The 20866-nt window shown below is 46.4% G+C and overlaps 1 protein-coding gene and 2 non-coding genes across 4 annotated transcripts in view; 1 reads left to right on the top strand and 2 right to left on the bottom strand.

Annotated features, from left to right (window-relative positions):
* Positions 1 to 18599, top strand: part of TEX2 (testis expressed 2) — a 111094-nt gene extending 92495 nt beyond the window's left edge. The window contains exons 8-12 of one of the 2 annotated variants that reach the window (XM_052658927.1): positions 3198 to 3330; positions 9040 to 9159; positions 11333 to 11542; positions 15180 to 15300; positions 16960 to 18599. In XM_052658927.1, the coding sequence (XP_052514887.1) occupies positions 3198 to 3330; positions 9040 to 9159; positions 11333 to 11542; positions 15180 to 15300; positions 16960 to 17082 (707 nt within the window). In that variant the 3' untranslated portion in view covers positions 17083 to 18599. Of the gene's footprint in view, positions 1 to 3197; positions 3331 to 9033; positions 9160 to 11332; positions 11543 to 15179; positions 15301 to 16959 lie in introns of both variants that reach the window. The other variant, XM_052658926.1, reaches the window with a different exon arrangement.
* Positions 18600 to 20257: 1658 nt separating this feature from the next.
* Positions 20258 to 20390, bottom strand: LOC128065754 (small nucleolar RNA SNORA76). The gene has a single exon (XR_008201131.1). It is a non-coding gene; the product is annotated as a small nucleolar RNA SNORA76 (small nucleolar RNA).
* Positions 20391 to 20583: 193 nt separating this feature from the next.
* On the bottom strand, positions 20584 to 20653 carry LOC128065732 (small nucleolar RNA SNORD104). Its single transcript, XR_008201110.1, has one exon. It is a non-coding gene; the product is annotated as a small nucleolar RNA SNORD104 (small nucleolar RNA).
* Between the last annotated feature and the right edge of the window lie 213 nt (positions 20654 to 20866).

Raw genomic sequence — 20866 nt, 5'->3', positions numbered from 1 at the left:
GTCTCGGTGTGCAGGCTTCTCTTGTTGGGGAGCACAGGCTCTGGGAAGTGTGGGCTCAGTACTTGCAGTTCCCCGGCTCTGAGGCACAGGCTGATTGCTCTGCGGCATATGGTAATCTCCCAGATCAGGGATCAAACCTGTGTCCCCTGCATTGGCAGAGGGATTCTTATCCACAGATCCACCAAGAGAGTCTTGAAGCCACATTTTAAATGAAATGCCTCACAAGGACGTCTTAATCTTTGTCAAGAGCCCAGAAGAAACCGTTCCCGCGCTCACCCAGGTGAGGAGTGTGCAGCCCGTTAGGGTCAGGGTGCCACCCAGGACAGCGTGTGTCCCCACTTCACAGTGTTGCTACATTTGTCCCTTTCTGGTAACTGTCGATTTCATCCTTCAGTTCTGCAGGGTGGGAGCTCCCGACTCACTCTTTATGTAACCAGGTGGTCTTGGCTCCAGGTGTGTGTGCTCCAAGGTTTTCAGGGCGATTTTTGCTGCTGAATGATTGTCACAGAAACATGTTTTTTCTTTGCATCTAATGTTCAAATAGTCATCTCATCCTCATCTGAATGCAAGCACGCCATATTAGGATAACTTGAATGTTTGTACTTTATATCTGTGTTTAAAGATTCTCAAACCATTCTTGACTCTACATCTTCACTGAGAACGAGGACTGAGCAGGGCCCCATGGGTGGGTCTCATAGGACATACTTTGTTCAGTCGCTCATTCGTGTCCAGCTCTTTTGAGCCATGGACTACAGCACACCACGCCTCCCTATCCCTCACTGTTTCCCGGAGTTTGCCCAAGTTCGTGTCCATTGTTGAATTGGTGATGCCATCCAACCATCATGGGACATATATAGTGATACAAAAACAGGCTCTATCACCTATGCAGAAGCTTGGTCAGATGTCCATGTACCACCCTCCACTTCCCAGCCAGACAGCGCTATCTGGCTGCCCGGTATAGCCTCTTCCCTCTGGCCCCTTGGCCTCCTCTGGTCTGGTTCCCAAGAGCCACGGCAACAACAGCAAGCTAGGCTGCAGCCCAGAGCTGTGGAAGGAAGTGGGCTGGCGGTGGCACAGAAAGGGAAGAGCCCTGCCAGGATGCACCAGGCGCTGGCTGTGTAAGCAGCATCATCTCCCTGGTACAGAGGAGGAGGCTGGTGCCCAGAGGTCGAGAAGTTTCCAGGGGAACCCAAGCCCTGGTCCATGTGACTGGGCTCCACGTATTCTTTCTAGCCTCAACTCAGAGGGGCCAGATCACAGGTGACTGGGTGGAGTGTCCTGATGACTGGGGTGTGCACCAGCTGTTTACCAAACCTTTATCCATATCCCCTTATTTGAAAAACAGACAAACGCTTCCACTTTATAACAAATAAAATTCTGGTTCTTTTTAATATGAAGCCTTAGCTGACTCATGTTGTTGTACAGCAGAAACTAACACACCATTGTTAAGCAGTTGTATTCCAGTTAAATAAATTGATTTAAAAAAAATAAAGAGGGAAGCTAGGGATAAGTACAAATGGAAAGTTATGTATGACTCTGGAATTTTAAAACTTGTTAGCACTAGAAAAAAAGAATGTGTGTGTGTGTGTGTGTGTATATGTATATAAATATGACAACCTTCAAAAGGAATCTGAACTAGTAATATTTATTGGAAACCTGAGTAGGGTTTTCAAAGGACATGATCGTATATGAATACAGACAGCAAGCAGGTAGTTTGAGTCTATTGATTCTCAAGTTAAATAAAGCTGGAGATACACAAAAACAAATAACTTTTTTTTTTTAAAGAAATATCTTCTTTATTGATGTTCTATTTATATTGAGCTTAAAAATCTATTAATATCAAGCCTTTTACCCTAATCCCTTTTCTTTTGTAAGTGATTAATGACTAAATATCTTTATTAGAGCAGATGTGCCCTTATTTCCAGTAATAGTGCCTTTGGAAACCAAGCTAATTAATGATTTTTAAGTGTTTAACGTAAGCAAGAAATAGAGCAGTTTTGTGAGTTGCTGCAAAGACATTCACAGCTGATCTGCATATCAATTAGACCAGGTCATTCATGGAAAATAATTACCTTCAATTATGATAAAAAGGAGTTTGGTGAAAGCAAAATGGAAATTATTCTGCCTTTAGTGAGGAGTTGTACCATTAATGCTTGGTGGCCAAACAGGGAATAGGTTATTTACTGTAATTACTTGAAAATGCAGCTGTGTGTGAACATGATTTTCAATTAATTTCCTGCTTCCTTTCAGATATTTATCTTATATGAGTATAAGTTTATTAACATCTAAACACCCACTTGAAGGATCACATTTTGACGGGAAGTCCATGAGGTGCTGTGGCGCTTGGAGTGTCAAAATCACAGTGTGGTCTGTCCTGCCTGCTGAATTCTAGGACCTTGGGTAGAAGGTCATGAGATGACCTCTGTTTGCATTTTAGACATCTGGTCAGTGGCCACTTCTGATGGGCCTTCCCAGTGAAATTCCACAAAGCCAAAAGCCTCTAAGATATGTTGTCATCAACATGAGTGATTTCTAAGTAACAGGTTTTAAAGCAAAGGTGTACAAAGTGGTTACCCAGCTTTATCTGGATAATCCTGGGGCTGGAACATGAATACTTTTGCTCCCATTACTACACAATTTCCAGAAAGAAAAGGGTTGTAAAAGGTCTTGTCATCATCCTTATCACACCAACCTAAACCTGAACCATTTTCTGTGCCCCTACCCACCCCCACTCCCCAAGAGGGGAGAATTTTAAGAAAGACAGTGGTTCTCACTTGTGTCTTTAAAGAGCACAACCTGCTGTGAAGTCTCTGCACCTCTCCTCTGCCTCTAACCCACTGAGAATCCGCCTTTGTCCTGAGACAAGCCGTCTCCTCCTGGGGGTTGTGTTTCTTACTAAGTGTAAGAAGAACTCAGAGGACTGGACTCTTCCATCTCTAACAATGTGTGCTGAGGTCACTGTGATCATTGTAATGGGTGTTGAAATGCTGGCAATTTTCCAGATGCTTGAACTATTTCTAGAACCTTCTCATTTCACAGTCTCCTCTCACATGCCTTGGTAGTACAGGCAGTATATATAGGCTTGCAATATGATACCTACTGAGATACTTTAAAATATAGCTTTTAATACTGTATTTGTAGTTATGTTTTTCTAGGGGAAAGAAACCTTTTTTTTTTTTTTTAAACCCTTTCTCCAGGACTCTGGATCGATTTGGAAATGTCCTACAATGGGTCCTTTCTGATGACTCTCGAGACCAAAATGAATTTGACCAAACTAGGTAAAGAGCCTCTTGTTGAAGCCCTGAAGGTTGGAGAAATTGGCAAAGAAGGGTAAGGGGCTATATGAATTTACTAACCCAACCCCGGGGAACCTCCTTCTCCCTCCAGCCCTTGAGAAGCACCTTTGTTGTGTGGTAGACCCAAGGTTGAGTGAGCGTCCATGAACGAGTTTCCTGGCCACAGAGGATTTCAGGGAATGTTTCCTGGTTTCATCCCCTGCAGACCATAAATCTCCACTTCTGCTCAGTGCCATTGGCCACCAGCCTCGGGGCTGCACAGTATTGATTACCCAGGAAGCATCCCTGATTCGGATCAGCAGGGCAGGCTGCACAATAAAATGCTCTGTGATAAGAATCACCATCCAGAAAGTTCTTTCTCCAACTTACAGCCACAAATAGCAATATATGGGCCAGGCTGAGGTCCTTCGGGGGTCTATCTGCTTTAAGCACAGTGTCAGAATTATTTATAATTAGATGATGGATTTTGCAGCCAAGAGGGTGCTTCTAAAGTGTTTTGAAATGTATTTTCCCTAAATAATACACCATTGATTTTCTTAGTAAATGCCTCTCTTTGTAGAAGATACTGCATCTGCCGCGGGGTTGTCTGATTTTGTAAATATTCCTAATTTTTGAGCCAGTTGATGAAGTTGATTTTTTTTCCCTCAGATGCCTAGGCTTAATAAGTTGGGACCTTTTACATTCCCACACACCTTAAAAATGACTGCTTCAGATGACAAATTTTAATTATATTATTGTTATCAGACTGAAAATTGCTGATTAGAGTCTGCATCTCACGTCTTTAACCTGTTTGCATGGAATGAGTAGTAAAATGATAAGAAATGCCACCAGGAGCCACCCTCCCAGCACCTCAATATAGACATAAGACACAGGCTCCTCTTAGGCGTTTGCTTTGTTATGATGCTGCCCTAATGCTTATAATTCACACTTGTGGTAGACACACAATAGATGGGGGGAGTTGGATCATACATTGCAGAACGTTCTTTCACTGAGATGATTCTGATGTGTCCAAGAGATTTAATGAAAATGTTTATATTTTAATTACTGGAGAATCTCACCTGCTGTATGCAATCTAACCTGTATCTGTGCTGTTTTCCTTTCACCTTTCTACTGTTTGTTAAAATGTGTTTGGATTCGGCAATCTGTGGATTGTGTTTTCCGGTGAGTGCTATTGATCGGCCCTCCGTGTAGCATTTCATCCCCCCATCAGTGCTGAGTCTCGTGTGGACCCGTGTGACACCACAAGGAAGCTTGTCCTTTCATCACGTCCCCTGACATAAAGGCCCCGTTTGTAGACCTGAGAGGATTGAGATCAGGAGCACTTAAGAGGCTTTCCTTGATTGGGATCACCGGGGTTCTGATCCAGCCCTCGAGTCAAACCCAGCTTCTGTCCCCGGCTACCCCTCCCCAGCGCCATGCCCCACTGAGCGCCATCAGGCCAGCCTCAGCATAGCGGAACTGCAGACAGCTGCCAATAAAACCAAGCACCGCAGGCAGAAGCGGTCTTGAAAGTGAGCTCTAACTAACCAGGGGCGAGACAGAGCAGACAAGTCAGGAGCATTTGTGCAGGGAGCCCTTTTGGGAAACAGCCCCGTGCTGCCCAAAGCTGCTGGGGCTCCACTAGAAAGAAGGGGGTCTTGTGGGCAGGTGCGGTCCCATCATGGGCGGGTCCCTGAGATCCCTGCCGTGAGGCGTCCCACATTCACTGTTATTCATGCAGCTCTCCTGGAGCAATTTCAAGTTCATAAAACTCAGCTGATTAGAGGATGGACATGTTTCTGAGCAAGCAGTGCTTCTCTAGACTGCATGAAAAATATGCTCTGCTTTAAGAATATAATGATATTATATATTATATTTAATGTTTAATATATATCTAAAGTACCATTTTTTTTCCCAGTAGAGTCTGGTATGTTTTGCCTTCCTGTGAGGGTATTAACTTTTATATTGATGTGTAATTGGCTGACATTTAATTTTAAAAGCAAAGACAAATATAATTCCAAAGCACTTGATCTTGGGAGAAAAAGGCCTGGAAAAATGAACCCTTAACCCTTCTCTTTTTTTTTTTTTGGCAAAAAGGACCCAATTGGGAATCTGAGAGTTCTGGATCCTTGCCCCAGAAAGATGCCTACACACACACCACTTGGCTCACAATATCTGGGAGCTTCGAGAGCCTCTGGAAAGCTCACCCGTACCTAAGAGCCTAATCCCAGAAGTGATTCTCCCATCACTTCTCCTCAGTCACATGAGCTGAGGAATCTGAGGCTGAGTACCAGAGGAGAGGCGGAGTCCCTGCACCTGTGGCTGGCACATGATCCTTGGTTTCCTTCAGGAAGCCCCTCCTAGAGCCGCGAGTGTGAAGAGTGGGGCCAGCAGCAGCCCTCCGCCCCTTATCTCGTGGCCGCCAGTCCAAGGCTCACTTCCGGCCGGGGGCTTGTCCCCTGTCGTCCTGCTCTGGCAGGGCCTCTGCTTGGTCTCACTGCTTTTGTCTGACCCCCTTGAAGCACGCAAATGACTGTGCCCTGGGAAGTCCGCAAGGAGATGCTGCTCGGCCCTCTGGAAGTCCTACTTATCGTACAAAGTCTGTTTCCATCCTCACGTCATCACCCCAAGGCTGGTGGTGAGAAGTCTGTGTTTCTTCACTCTAGTGAAGGCCTGTCCCTTTGAAATGTGGGTTCACTTTGTACTTGCAGACTCTTTCCTTTAGTCTTTTCATTTCCCCAATAGTCTTCTGGTTGTATACGGTAGTTATGGTAACTTTGGGCCGTAAGACGCTCAAAATGGAATTCAGGTGGTGAGCTGGGCGGTCGGAACTTTAGGAATTGCCTGAAGGGTACCTAAGTGAGTCAGGAAGGGGGAATGTTCTGCACGCTGGCTGTTCTTTAAATGCACATCAGGGCCAGCGTTTCCTGTAAGGCACAGGGCCTGTCCCTGCTCTTACCACGGCAGCCTGGGCTGGTGTGCGAGTCCCATAGGGGGGCCCCCCGACCTCCACATTAGGCTGCTCAGTGTACCCGAGTCCACTGCCCTGCCCCGAGGCCCTGATGTCCTGGGAACCGCGTCCTTGTCATCCACGCTGTGACTCAGTCTAACTGTGGGGGTACATGCACGTGTATCTGTAGCAGTATGGGCCTGATTTCTGTTTAAGAAAACGAACACTCTCAAGAGTGCGGTCCCCTCCAAGCAGTCGCCTCACTGGGCTGTTTAATTGTGTGCCCTTCACGTGAAGCATTCCTTGGCGCTCCTTTGTAGAGCTGCGTCTAGCGTCTGTGACCTTCTTTTAAGTACTCTGACAGCAAAGCATCCTACTTTTTCTAGATGAGTCAGATATTTGAGTAATTGCCAGGCATCACTCAGAGGTGCCAGTGATGATGGGGCTAAGAAATGTTTGGCTCAAGACAGACTATCAGTGATAAAATAGTTCGCTTTTGCTATGTGTCCGACTTCAAGCACATTTCCAAAAAGATTTTTAGCAGAGGCAGTGAAACTGGAATCAGCCCTTTAAGGTGACTCTTAGAAAGGATATGACTCTCCTCTGGAATCCCAAGGTGTGTTTTAAAAAATAGGCTTATCATGTACTAGCACACCTTATATATAAGAATGTGCAGGGTGTCTTTCTCTTAAATTCCTCATAAGTCTGAGATCACAAAATGCATATTCAGTTATAAACTTGAATCAGCCAGACATTTAGCCCCACTTTTAATTAGTGTTGGTGCTGCATAATACAGCTCCCCGGGCAGAGAGGAGAGGTACCATGTAGCCACAATCAGAATTTCATGTCATCTGATCTGTTTTAACTGATAAGGCATTGTCTAAATTATTAAGTTCAAGCCACAAAATTTGTCCTGTTCTCTGTCCTGCGGAGGGTTTATTTAGGAACCCTAGAGCTCACTGCAGTGCTCAGCCTTTGGCATCTTCTGCCTCAGGTCAGGAGGCTGCCAGATGACAAATACCAGTGGGGACAGGAGGGGCCAGTGGCCTTGCAGGTTTCACTGCGTTTCAAGATACCGAGGCAGCCTTTGGTGCTGTGTAGATTCCTTACCTGGCAGCATGCGGTCTGAACCAGGGGGGCACCATCATGTTCCTAAGAAGTAAACTAGGTTTCTGAGAAAGGTCATATTATCTTTGGGGATTTACTTCCCTGACTTTCTTCATCCCAAGTCCCCGTGTAAGCTTTCTTAGGAATCCTACATTGCCTTTTATATAAAAGAAGAGCTCTGTGAGGGCTGCCCAACCCTTGAAAGGGCTGAGATGCTTTTGTGACCAGAAGGGACATTTCCTGGACTGGCCAGGCCTCTGATGGAAGGAGGAAGAGTCAGGTGCTGCCCCCAAGGCTGGGGACAAGAGGCCTTTGTGTCTGCAGAGGGAGTTTCTTCTCAACACCACACTCAAGCCTGTTGGCTAGAGCGCCGGCTCTAATGTTTCAGAACAGGGTTGAGGAGGATCCGGGTGTCCTGCCAGGGAGGTCCTCTTACAGCCAGGCTCCTGTTTCAGGGCGGAGATTTCAGAGCCCTCCTCCCCCATGCTGGGACCTCAGCTGGGCCTTCAAGGCCACACTGGCAGGTGTGCTCTGCCCTTGGGTGTCCTTGGCCCTTGTTGGCCAAAAGATGAGCACCCGTATGGGCTTCTGGTGGCCAAGGACAGCATCTGAGGAAAACCCCAGAGGGTTTCGAATGCAGGCGATGAGACCTAAGCTGGGATGCCTTCCCGTGTCCTGGTGATTTTGTCCTCAAAATTACAAGACCGACCCTCTGGTTAGTGACCTTTGATAGCGTAACAATGTTCAGAGATAGTTCTGTCCCTTGTTCATTTTGTCCCCATCAAGTCTCTGATCCTGAGATGGGCCCTGCCTTCTGTCTCTCTGCCTCTCGGAAGTAAAGCCTCCCTTCAGGGAGGAAGCTGCCTTTTGTGGGGTCAGAGCTCAGCTGGGAGCCCTCCAGTGCCCTCAGTGGGGAGCCTTGATCACTTGCCACTCTGGTGATCCAGACCCTCCAGGCCTCTGGAAACTGAGAACCTACCCTGGAAAGATTCATGAGGAACATTGCTCTCTGGTGAAGCTTTTTATTACTTTATTTTTAAAAAGTTTTAAACTAGTACATTTCCTGAAAGGTTCCTGGCTTCCCATGTCAGTTGCCTCCTGGAATCCCTTGAGATTTGTACCTCTGGTTGTTGGCTTTTCTGTGACCTTCAGGAGCTGGGGCAGGAGAGGGGGTATGTAATTTCACAAGGAAGCAGTCTCCAGCCAAAACTCACTTGGAGATGACTAAGCCAGAAAGCATAATTTTTTTGAACTCAGCCAGTGTCAGAGGACTTGCCTAAACATCCCCGTCATCCATGAGGTGGTCATGTCACTAACATGAGCTGTCCCGTCACCCATGCAATCTTCATTCGTTCCACTCACTTCCCACTGGCTGCTCTGCACTGTTGACAAGATCACTGCATTTTGTGTGGATAAGATCACTGCATTTTGTGTGGACCGCATCACACTCTGACCGCCTGTCTTTCTGACGCATGCGCAGAATCCAACCCTCCCGGCGCAAGTCCTCGGCGGTTTTGCCCGGGACTGGGCGCTGAAGGGTCTCCCAGGGGACCAGGCCCACCCGAGGATTCCGGGTTTAGGCCTCCTCTGTCTGGGTGAGGGGGAGCGGGGAGTGTTGCCACCATGGTGGCGGTGGAGCGCGTGCTCTTCCTAAGCAGAGCCTGCGCTGGGCGGGCAGCCTGGTGACTCTGCCCTGATCAGTTGCAGGCCCAGGGCCTTCTGTCTGGCCGACAGCGACGAGGAGTCCTCCAGTGCTGGCTCCTCCGACGAAGACGATGCACCAGAGCCCAGCGCCGGAGACAAACCGCTCCTGCCAGGGGCTGAGGGGTGAGTGGACCCAGCTTCCGGGGTCTCCCGGGCTGGGGGGGTGGTCAGGGCCGCAAGTTGGGCGTGAGCTTTGCATCATTGCCTTTCCCTTCTCTGATCTTCCTTCCTCCTTTACTTTGAGTGAATGGGTTTTGCATTAATAAATCAAAGCCAGTGGCTTAAAATTCGAGACCCCAAGTCAAAAACACCCAAATAGTTTCCCCTTTTTAAGAGTCCAGACCAAAATGGTTTTCTCAGGCCATTGGAGTAAATACTACCAGAATGGATGGTTAACACAAGGACCATAAATTGCGCAGCACCTCCCCCTGGTGTCGGTGGGGCGCATTACGTCCCTTCTTATGGGTCACGTGCCTCCAGTGATCTGTTAATAGTTCCTGCAAAGTTGAGACATTTTAATGATTTCCTTGGTGAATTTTGGAAACGTGGATCACTTAGATGACCTTTTGGATCATGAACTTCATTTGGAGGGTTCCTTTTGCCTGTTACTTGGACTGTGGAATGATCCAAGTGCTTAGGCCGCCTCTCTGTAAGGATCTTTTAATTGTTTACAGTGAGCGAAGAAACTGAAATGACAAAGAAACCAAGGGATTCAGAAGCCTTTTTAAAAAAACATCAACCTGTTCACTTTTGAAATCCTACAGAAGATAAAAAGAATCTAGATGTCTGAGGAGTTGGCAGTAGAGTTTGTGTGCACTATTGAACTCCCCACCTGACCTTCTTCAGAGTGATGGCTTTTTCCTACACACGTACATATACTACTGCTGAACTCCAGATCTGTGGAGGATTTTAAGAAACAAATATCCTCTCTTCTTAGGGCAGTCGTAGGTCCATGTGGCCTGATAGAGGAGCTTACTTTCCTGGCCAGCCAGCCCATCATCTTGATGTAGCTATTCTCTTTAGATGCTCCTAAAACTCTTTGACAAGTAATTGCTGCTCAGAGTCAGTGTGACACTGTCTTGAAAGGCAGATGTTCTGCTGTGTTCTACTGCCCTGTTAATGCAGCCTGATGTCTTATTTGCTGTATAGAGACGATGAGATTTTTTTCTAAGAGGGCACGAGATTTGTGTTCAGTATTTGAAGGTTATTAAGGAGAGCAGGTGAGATGCATTCCCTGCCTGTACTGTGGGAGCTTGGCCTGACTCTCCATCATCAAGACTAGGCTCCATCTGATGTCTACACCTTATCCGAACTAGTAGTTCTCACCTAGGGGTTATTTTGTTCCCTCTAGGGAACATTCAGAAAACGAAGATCATGGCATCTGGTCCCATCACTTCATGGGACGTAGATGGGGAAACAGTGGAAACAGTGTCAGACTTTATTTTGAGGGGCTCCAAAATCACTGCAGATGGTGATTGCAGCCATGAATTAAAAGACGCTTACTCCTTGGAAGAAAAATTATGACCAACCTAGATAGCATATTGAAAAGCAGAGACATTAGTTTGCTAACAAAGGTCCGTCTAGTCAAGGCTATGGTTTTCTAGTGGTCATGTATGGATGTGAGAGTTGGACTGTAAATAAAGCTGAGCGCCAAAGAATTGATGCTTTTGAACTGTGGTGTTGGAGAAGACTCTTGAGAGTCCCTTGGACTGCAAGGAGATCCAACCAGTCCATTCTAAAGGAGATCAGTCCTGGGTGTTCTTTGGAAGGACTGATGCTAAAGCTGAAAGTCCAGTACTTTGGCCACCTCATGCGAAGAGTTGACTCATTGGAAAAGACCCTGATGCTGGGAGGGATTGGGGGCAGGAGGAGAATGGGACGACAGAGGATGAGATGGCTGGATGGCATCACCAACTTGATGAACGTGAATCTGAGTGAACTCCGGGAGTTGGTGATGGACAGGGAGGCCTGGCGTGCTGCAGTTCATGGGGTCACAAAGAGTCGGACACGACTGAGCAACTGAGAACTGAGGGGACATTTATCAATATCCAGAGACACTTTATTGTCTTAACTGCTGGGAGATGATGTGCTGTTGACATCAAGGCGGCCAAGGTCAAGGATGCCGCTAAACATTTCGTACAGAGGCGCTTCCACAGCAAAGAATTGCCCAGTCCACAGTGTCAGTGGTTCTGCTGTTGAGAAACTCTGGTCTAAAATCAGGTGAACCGAGAGCCAAGTTTCTGTTTATGAAGGAACAAAGTCGACACTAACACTTGCCTGTCTCTCTCATTTAAAGGTATGTTGGAGGTCATCGAACAAGCAAGATCATGAGGTTTGTTGATAAAATTACCAAGTCAAAATATTTCCAAAAAGCAACAGAGACAGAATTCATTAAAAAGAAGATTGAAGAAGTCTCCAATACACCCCTACTGCTAACTGTAGAAGTGCAAGAATGTAGAGGAACCTTGGCAGTCAACATTCCACCTCCTGCGACTGATCGAATATGGTGCGTATGTAGAAGGCCCCTCGGGGTCAGCCAGTAATTCCTTTGAGCATGATCATAATAGTCATAGTCTGCTGACCCTTGACATTATGGAAAGTACCTTCTTCCTGGGAAGAAGTACTTTCAAATGTTTTTCTTGGGACCTTAAAGTTAGTTGTAAATCTGATTCCACTTTTCTTCTGTGAGTGGTTAATTCAAATATAAAGATACACCTCAGGGCTTCACAGGCGGTACAGTGTAAAGGATCTGCCTGCCACTGTAGGAGACACAGGAGACGGGTGTTCCGTCCCTGGGTCGGGAACGTCCCCTGGAGGAGGAAAGGCAACCCACTCCAGTATTCTTGCCTGGAGAATTCCATGGACAGAGGAGCCTGGAGGGCTACACCCATGGGGTCACAAAGAGTCAGACACGACTGAGCAACTGAAGCACGCGCATTTGGTATTATGCCATGAAATGATAATTCAGATGTTTTTTAAATGGTGAGAAATACTCATCTTTGAAATGTCCCTTGTGGTCCAGTAGGTAAGACTTGGGGCTCCCACTACTGGGGGCATGGATTCAGTCCCTGGTTGGAGAACTGAGATCCCATAGGCTGTGAGTTGCAACCAAAAATTAAACAAAAAAATACTCATCTTCACACTTAGGAAAAGTTAAGGTCAACCGGTGAAGTTTGTGGGATGAGCTGTTTCTAGGTCTTCCTCCTCTCTCAAGTCAACCCTTTCCACCAGGAAGAAGAGCTGCGATTTGTAGAACCCTTATTCTCTGCCAGGCCAGTCCTCCCAGCGTCCTGTGGAGACAGGGCTACCATTATGCCCCACTTTGCAGATGGGGATCACACAGCCAGCAGAGTCCTTGGCAGTGAGGGAAGACTTCCCCTGGTCAGACCTGCACATTGAGGAGGCAGGATGTGTGCTTGGTAACTCTGGTAGAGTGTGAAAGTCCCTCAGTCGTGTCTGACTCTTTGCGACCCTGGAATTCTCCAGGCCAGAATAGTGGAGTGGGTGGCCTTTCCTTTCTCCTGGGGATCTTCCCAACCCAGGGATCAAACCCAGGTCTCCTGCGTTGCGGGTGTATTCTTTACCAGCTGAACCACCAGGGAAGCCCAAGAATACTGGAGTGGGTAGCCCATCCCTTTTCCAGCAGATCTTCCAGACCCAGAAATCGAACCATGGTCTCCTGCATTGTAGGTAGATTCTCTGCCAGCTGAGCTACTGAGAAGGGTGACCCAAAGAGTTGTCATTTGAATGAACCAGTGGGTTTTAACCCTGCCTGCATGCCGCAGTCACCTGGGGACTTGTTAAAGCTGTGCCGAGCCCGGCCCCCATGATTCTGGGGTTGGGAGACTAAGCTAGGACTGAGGATCACTGAAAAAAAATTATTCATGATCCCAGCAAAAGAAAATCACTATTTCTAAATCTCAATTTTAAGTTGGCAAGTAAGACCTATAAATGTGCATAAGGGTATATCGTGATTACATAAAAGACCGCATTGTACCATAAGCTGCACTCATATGAAAAAGCTTGTTGTTGTTTAGTTGTTAAGTCATGTCTTGACTCTTTTGAGCCCACCAGGCTCCTCTGTCCATGGGATTTCCCAGACAAAAGTACTGGAGTGGATTGCCGTTTCCTTCTCCAGGGGATCTTCCCAGCCCAGGGACTGAACCTGAGTCTCCTGCATTGTCAGGCAGATTGTTTAACACTGAGCTACCAGGGCAGCCCCTATGAAAAAGACACATCTGTTCTCTCATCACATGAAACCAGAATGCTGCTGCACATCCTCGGTGTTCAGAAGGACTCGTAAAAATGATTACAAAAGGGTTGTTTAATTGGCTGATCATTTAATGATGATATTGGTGTTTTCCTATTAAAAACTTTAAAATACTATTTAGGATTTTATTTTTAAAAAGTAGCATTTTCGCTGGAAGAACATGAAAACAACAACAAAAACTGAGAACCTATAACTTTATCATCGAAAAATAACCAGATAATACTTTACTGTGCAGCTTAATTAAAAAAAAATTTTTTTAACAGTCAGAGTTGACTTAGGAGCTACAAACACCACTGCTCAATGGTAATTAAAATTAGAGGCCTCTAGCCTAGTAACTCCGGAGACGGCAACGGCACCCCACTCCAGTACTCTTGCCTGGAAAATCCCATGGACAGAGGAGCCTGGAAGGCTGCAGTCCATGGGGTCGCTGAGGGTCGGACACGACTGAGCGACTTCACTTTCACTTTTCACTTTCATGCATTGGAGAAGGAAATGGCACCCCACTCCAGTATTCTTGCCTGGAGAATCCCAGGGACAGGGGAGCCTGGTGGGCTGCCATCTGTGGGGTCGCACAGAGTTGGACACGACTGAAGCGACTTAGCAGCAGCAGCCTAGTAACTCCGCGGTAAAGAATCTGCCTGCAGTGCAGGAGATGTACAAGATGCCAGTTCGAGCCCTGGGTCATGAAGATTCCCTGGAGGAGGAAATGGCAACCCACTCCAGTATTCTTGCCTGGAAAATCCCATGGACACAGGAGCCTGGCGGGCGATAGTCACGAAGACCTGGACATGACCGAAGCGGCTTAGCACACACAGCCTAGTGCTACTCAGTGCATGCGTTGAGTGCCGGACTATTTGTTACTAATCCACAAAGATAACTATATGTATTCAGAGTGTTTAGTTTATAACAACTTGCCGTTCTTATCGTATGGGCAGACCTTGTCTAACTATGCTTTGCTTTCTTGTACTTGCCCATACTGCACTTTTTATAAAAGTTTGTGGCAACCCCGTGTTGTCAGATGATAGTTATCATTTTTTTTTAAGCAATGAAGTATTTTTTGATTGAGGTATATACCTTGTTTTACACACCTAGTCTACACCTAGACTACAACATAATGTAAATATAATTTTTATATGCACTGGGAAACCAAAAATTCACATGACTCTCTATTGCAATGTTAGCTTTGGTGCGGCAATCTGGAACTGAGCCCACATATCTCCAAGGTGTACCTGGATGTTTTAAAATGTTGGTCTATAATGGATCAAAGTTTTCAGTTTGAGAGTACACAGTCTCTTGACTGGATACCTTCCCAACAGTCCTGAGTGCCAGTTGGCTCCTCTGAGAAGCTGTAATAATCATAGTGTGGAGTATGGAGTGAAAAGGCAGGTTACAGAAGGTTCTCTGTTTACGTATGCATGTTAGGGGTGTGGGGGAAGTTGATCCTGTTTCTCTCAGTGGCCCTATCTTGGTTATGAGATCCAGAGAGAGACAGTGTTGTTTCCTGCTTTATACACATTTGTATTTGGGGTTTTGTAACAGACGTATCATACTCGCATAAAAATAGAAACAAAAAATATCCTCGCCATTTTAGGAGAAACAATGCCCAGGTCATGGACTTCTCCAGTGGTGTTTCCTGGCTGTCTTGGTTTGTCAGAACGGTTCCCTAGTCATCACAGCCCTGGGTCCAGGGATACAGGGAATTCACAATTCATACCTGCTGCAGTGAAGTATTTTTTTTTTAGAAGGGATTTTCAGAAGAAGAAAACATTTTCAAGTACTGATAAAGCCTTGTGTAAAGGAGGAATGTTTACTCTGGGTACCATCCGCTTCTTTTCTTTGCTTCTAAATGTGATTATTTGTCTTCTTTTAAAAGGTATGGTTTCCGGAAGCCACCATATATTGAGCTGAAAGCTCGGCCAAAACTTGGAGAGAGAGAAGTGACTTTAGTTCATGTGACAGACTGGATAGAGAAGAAACTGGAACAAGAGTTTCAGGTACACCTGCTGTGTCATCTAGCATTTCACGCTGAGTCTGAAAGCTCCGGGCAGAACAGAGGTTCTGAACTAGACGGGGTTCAGGATCCTCCTTGGAAAATCTGATGAAAGCTATGGACCGTCATCTGGGGAAAGTACACATGTGATCAAAGAGGCATAAAATTTCAGGTTTAGTTTTGGAAACCCTGAAACTCATCCACACCCTGTTACATAGTCTTCAGAGGAAACTCAAAATGTGGGGGTCAAAGAGCAGAATGACTGTCATGTCCCAGTAGGCCTGGCGAGGGTCAAGTTGTCCATCTGCTGTGACCATCTTTGGACTTTTTCTCTAGGTGGGGCCTGGAATTGGCCAGTGAGTAGCACCTGGGCCGTGGTCAGGGAAGTCATTCCTGCCCTTGGACGGTGCCCACCTCGCTCAGTTTGTGTGTTTCTACAAACATTCTGTGTGCAGTTTCCACCTGCCTTGGGAGTTGAAAGATGAATCAGGCCTGTCCCTGCCCTGTGAACCTTCGAGGGTAGTCCTGGAGTTGACTCAACCAGAGCTCATTCTCCAAGCCTGTCTCTGCATTCTTCCACCACAGGAAATAGCAGTGTAGCCAAGGCCTTGCGATGAGCTATTTCTATTAAATTTTTATCAGGTTTTTGAGGCATAGTTGACTTTTAAGGTTGTATGGATTAACAGACTATTTTATAATGAATTTCACTTTCTGAAGAAGACCCATATTATGTTTGCAGTAGTACCTTCTGAGTCATTGCCTTTAAAATTATACTTTTTATTATCTAAAAACTATATTATTTAAAAGCTGTAGCTGTAAATATAACAACCAATTTATGGAAAGCTTTATTTTATCTCCAAAAGAAAAAGCACTTTGAACCTAGTTAGGGGAAAAACAACCTCATGCCTTTAGTTCTTTTCCTCTTTCCTACATGAGGAATTTGGGTGGGTCATCTCTTTTAAGAGTGTTGGGGTAGAATGGTCACCCCTTCAAGGGGGCAGACTTTGGTGGATGGTATTCTCGAGGCAAGTTGGAAAGTCGAAGGGTAACTGTTTGCATTCTCCCAAGGCCACATGTTTTTGTTTTTGCTTTTGGAAGCATTGCTGAAGTTGAATACATTGCCAGAATTCACTTACATAAAATTAGTTTATAAATAGGCAAAGCACCATTACTGTCAATCACTGATTATCCTTTGGGTGTTCATGATAGTAGGATTTCTTTTCTATGCAGCTATAACTGGTTCTGGTTTGGGAAAAAAAAATAGCTTACTTTTTTGTTGCTAGGATTTTAAGTGCTAGGATAAAATTTACTTAGAACATGTGTTCTGGATAAAGTAATTTGGAATCGTGTGAGCAGCTTATCGTGTGAGAGTAATTTGGAATCTCTTAATGTTATTTATCAGCTCATGACTAATTTTATTATATGTAAGTGAACTCAAAGGCTGCTTCTGCCTCACAGCCTATTGGGTTCTCATGTTCACGCACTGGTGTTGATCCCTCAAGGCCTTCTGAATATTATAGAGGAATTAGTTTGGAATGTGTAAGAAAAGTTGTTTCATATGTATTTAAAAAACTTGTCTAAAGCCTAAAATTCTTATCAGAACACAATAGGGCAACTCCCAGAGAACAGAGCCTTGTTCCATGTCTGTTTCTTCTTTCTGCAGAAAGTTTTTGTCATGCCAAACATGGATGATGTTTATATCCCCATCATGCACTCGGCCATGGATCCTCGCTCCACTTCCAGCCTCCTGAAAGACCCACCTGTGGAGGCTGCTGATCAGCTGTGATGGGTGCAGTCCTGGTGTTCCCAGTAGTAGGAGATAAGCTCAGTGTGGGGTTCTCGGCTGCCATCTGGGCTGCAGCGCTGGCCTTTCCTTGTGCCACCGCTCTGCCCTCTGCCTGCCGGTGCCGGTCCCACCCTGAGGTGTCCCGAGACTGGGGTCCAGATTGCCTGCTGCAAAGCTTTGCCTCAGCAAAGGAAAACTGGAAGGATCATCCCGGTGGGTCCAGAGATGACTGGTGACTCCCACCCTGGCTTTTCTAAGTCTACCAGGTTTTGTTGTCACAAAAGAGCACATTAAGAGCAAAGCTGCACAGCTGGAAGGCTTCCCTTTGCCTCCTCGATGCCTCCAAGGTTTCTGCTCAGTCAGCCAGCGCAGTGGAACATTTTCTCACTTCTCCAGTTTGTGTGAGGCAGCCCCAGAGAACATCAGTGTAGTTCCATGTGTGGAGGGTGGGGAGTGGAATTTTGTGAACTGTGTCTTTGGTGATAAAGAGATATGCATAGCAACTTACTCTTATTGTGTTTTGGAAGCAACTAGCCATAGAACATACAACTCTTAACACACTACCAGCTGGGGCGAGAATGGTGGGATTTATGTGTACATTAGGCAAAGCCATGAGATCAAACCATCCCATGCCTTCTACCAACAAGGTACAATCACCTGGTTTCTAACTGATCCCATTTTCCTGAGACCCGAGCATATGTGAAAATGTCAAACACTGCACAAGACTGGATTGGAGTGCGGCCTGGAAGCCAGAGCCACCGTCCAGCCACCTGGCACTTCCTTTGTGCTCTGGGAAGCTTTAAATAGGCGTCTTAAATGCCTTGTTAACCCAATTGGCTAGGGATGTTTTGTGGGCAGTTTCCTTTTCTGATGGCCAAAACAGGACTGCTCTCTTATCATCTTGAGTCAAGACCAAAAGTTCGCTCAACATCACACACTACAGATCTCAAAACTAACGTGACATTTAACATTGCCAACTTTATTTTGTGCACTTGCGTCAGAATGTTTAGTTTACAAGTTTCAGGGCTCTCAACTGTATAATTTGCTTTGAGAAGTACACTCAAAATACAAATTTTTAATGGTTTAAAGCTGCATTCAACATCAGACTTACCTTGGGTGACTTTTGACAACTACATCTGTGGACAAAGCTAATAGTGTTTTTTTAAACAGCAGCAGCACCTTGCCTGAATATGACTTTAAAGAAATTAATATATTGAAAAAATATATTTGAACCCTTATTTGATTACTTTAACTGCACCATTAAAACATTTGACTTAAATTATTGGACCATTCCAGTTGGTGTACTGTTCTCATTGTGTAGGCCAATTTGCCTGTCAGTCCGCATGTCTTCTTCACTGGTCTTATAATTTTTGTGCAATAATTTAAGGCAAAGGACTAGATGCACTATTGTGTAAAGAGATTACATATGACTGTACCTTATTGCACTTAATCAAATAGTATGTGGGGGATTTACAATCGCTTGCATTGTTTCACAAATAAATATCTCATGTCAAATACTAGATAAGCATCCAAGTTATTTCTACTTAATCCCGTTTAGAATAAACTGTGGCACAGAATCTGAGCAGTCAGCTGCCAATGGCAGCTTGTTTCTTGAGTGATCACTGGACTTATTCTGTTGAGGATCCAACATAGACCACACCTTGGTATGTATGGGCTATGTCCTTCGGTCGTGTCCAACTCTGCAACCCTATGGACTGCAGCCTGCCAGGCTCCTCTGTCCATGGAATTCTCCAGGGTAGAATACTGGAGTGGGTTGCCATGCCTTCCTCCAGGGGATCTTGCTGATCCAGGGATTGAACCTGCATCTGAGATCTCCTTCACTGGCAGGTGGACTCTTCACTAGCACTACCTGCAAAGCCCTCCTAGGCTGAGTTCGCACCAACTGCCTACTAACTTGGGAGCCACCTCCATTATTAAGCAACAAAGCCATTGAGATACGGCACTTGTGCGTTCTTGCCTTTCAACACCTGCCGCCTTATCCTCGGAACTGATGCATATTTCAGCTAAGCTTCAGAGCCTGTTGTCATCTGTTTTAACTACAAATTGGCGCTTGCCATGTACCCCTCCAAGGATTAAATCCTGTGTTGCTGCAGCTGGTGACCTTCAACACCCACCCCCTACAAGTGGAGAGCAGTAATAAAGCACTCTGTGCTCCAGGCAGGGACTGGCAGAGAGATCTTCAGATACATTTTCAGGAGCTGAGTTCAACTTTCTCCCTTCGTTGTCTACAAAAACACTGAAAACCTCCTGACAGCTGTCCCTGTGACTAGCAAAAGCAGAAAACTAGAGTGCTCAACTGCATGCATTCCCTCACCAAAATCTCTTTTGTACTGACTTGCTGCTTTGGAGCAGTGCTCAGAGCTGTTTCCTGGGTGGCCCCTCATTTTGCCTCTAATACAACTTCAGTCGCCTCTTTGCCACCCGTGGACTGCAGCACGCCAGGCTTTCCTGTCCATCACCAACTCCAAGCTTGCTCAAACTCATGTTCATCCAGTGGATGATAAAACTCAACTCTCCCTTGGTGCACGTTTTTAAAACACCCAGAATGTGGATTACACCTGCACGTAGGTGCCTATGTTGTGCCCTGTGGCAAAATACCTTGGTACTGTGCAAGCTGTTCACACTGTCTGGGGCATACCCTGTAAGTCAAAGAAAGTGAAGTAGCTCAGACGGGTTCAACTCTGCAACCCCATGAACCGTAGCTACCAGGCTCCTTCCTCTATGGGATTTTCCAGGCAAGAGTACTGGAGTAGGCTGCCATTTCCTTCTCCAGGGGAATCTTCCCAACCCAGGGATCAAACCTGGATTCCCTGTATTGCAGACAGACGCTTTACCGTCTGAGCCACCAGGGAAGCCTATTTTGAAGTAGTACGCGAATACCCCTTATAAAGTTAATAAGCTCATGAAGCCCAAGACCTGGAGGCAATTCCAGTGGAGTACACCACGGCCCTTGAACTGTTAAGGCCACAGTCTATTTCTCATCTCCTCTCCCTGCAGATGGCCATCCACACGGCGGTTAAATGAAGCTGCGCATCTCACAGGTCCCCATGAAAGTGACACTCGGACTCAGTGAAGTCACAAGAAATAAGAGACTACAGGACCCCCGACGTCTTACCCAGACCGCTGTATACCCCGCCCGGGCAGCCCAGGGCGACCGTGTCGCTCGCGGTTAAAAGGGCCGCAGCCGCGGGGGCAGACGACCCCAGTTATGCGCGAGCATGTGCTCTGGCGCTGCAGCCTGACCCCCGGCGCCACGCGCAGGCGCGGCGGGGGCTCAAAGGCAGCGCGTCGCGACAAACAACATCGGACACCACCACTGGGATCAAACCATTTTATTGAGGGGCTTCGGGGGAAGATCTTAAAGCTGGGAGGACAATGACATCCGACGTCCTTCTCGAGCCATCTGCAAGAACAAGAGCTGTGGGTGAGGAGTGCGATGTGCCCGCAAGCCCGTCTCTTCCCAGCCGCCGAGGCAGCCCGACTCAGACTCCAGTTCGCATCACCCGCGTCAGCAGTCTAACACGTGCTTTATTTGGGATGTCATCACCGCAGGCCGCCCGCCCTCCGCCCAACTCCCAGGCCCTCGAGACGTGGTACAGACCTGCCCCAGGACAAAGCAAACACCACCTCACCTGCCCAGCTCCTCAGCTGCTGAAAGGAAAGGAAACTGGCCTGGTTTCTACTTAAAGAAGCAGATCGGATGTAGTTGGGCGGGCCTTACCGCCATTGACCAATTGCAAGTTAAAACTTCCTGCCACGTGAC

Source organism: Budorcas taxicolor, chromosome 19 (genome assembly GCF_023091745.1).
Source record: "Budorcas taxicolor isolate Tak-1 chromosome 19, Takin1.1, whole genome shotgun sequence".
Classification (NCBI taxonomy): Eukaryota; Metazoa; Chordata; class Mammalia; order Artiodactyla; family Bovidae; genus Budorcas; species Budorcas taxicolor.
The sequence above is the reverse complement of the archived record's forward strand: the minus strand, read 5'-3'. Positions and strand labels throughout refer to the sequence as shown.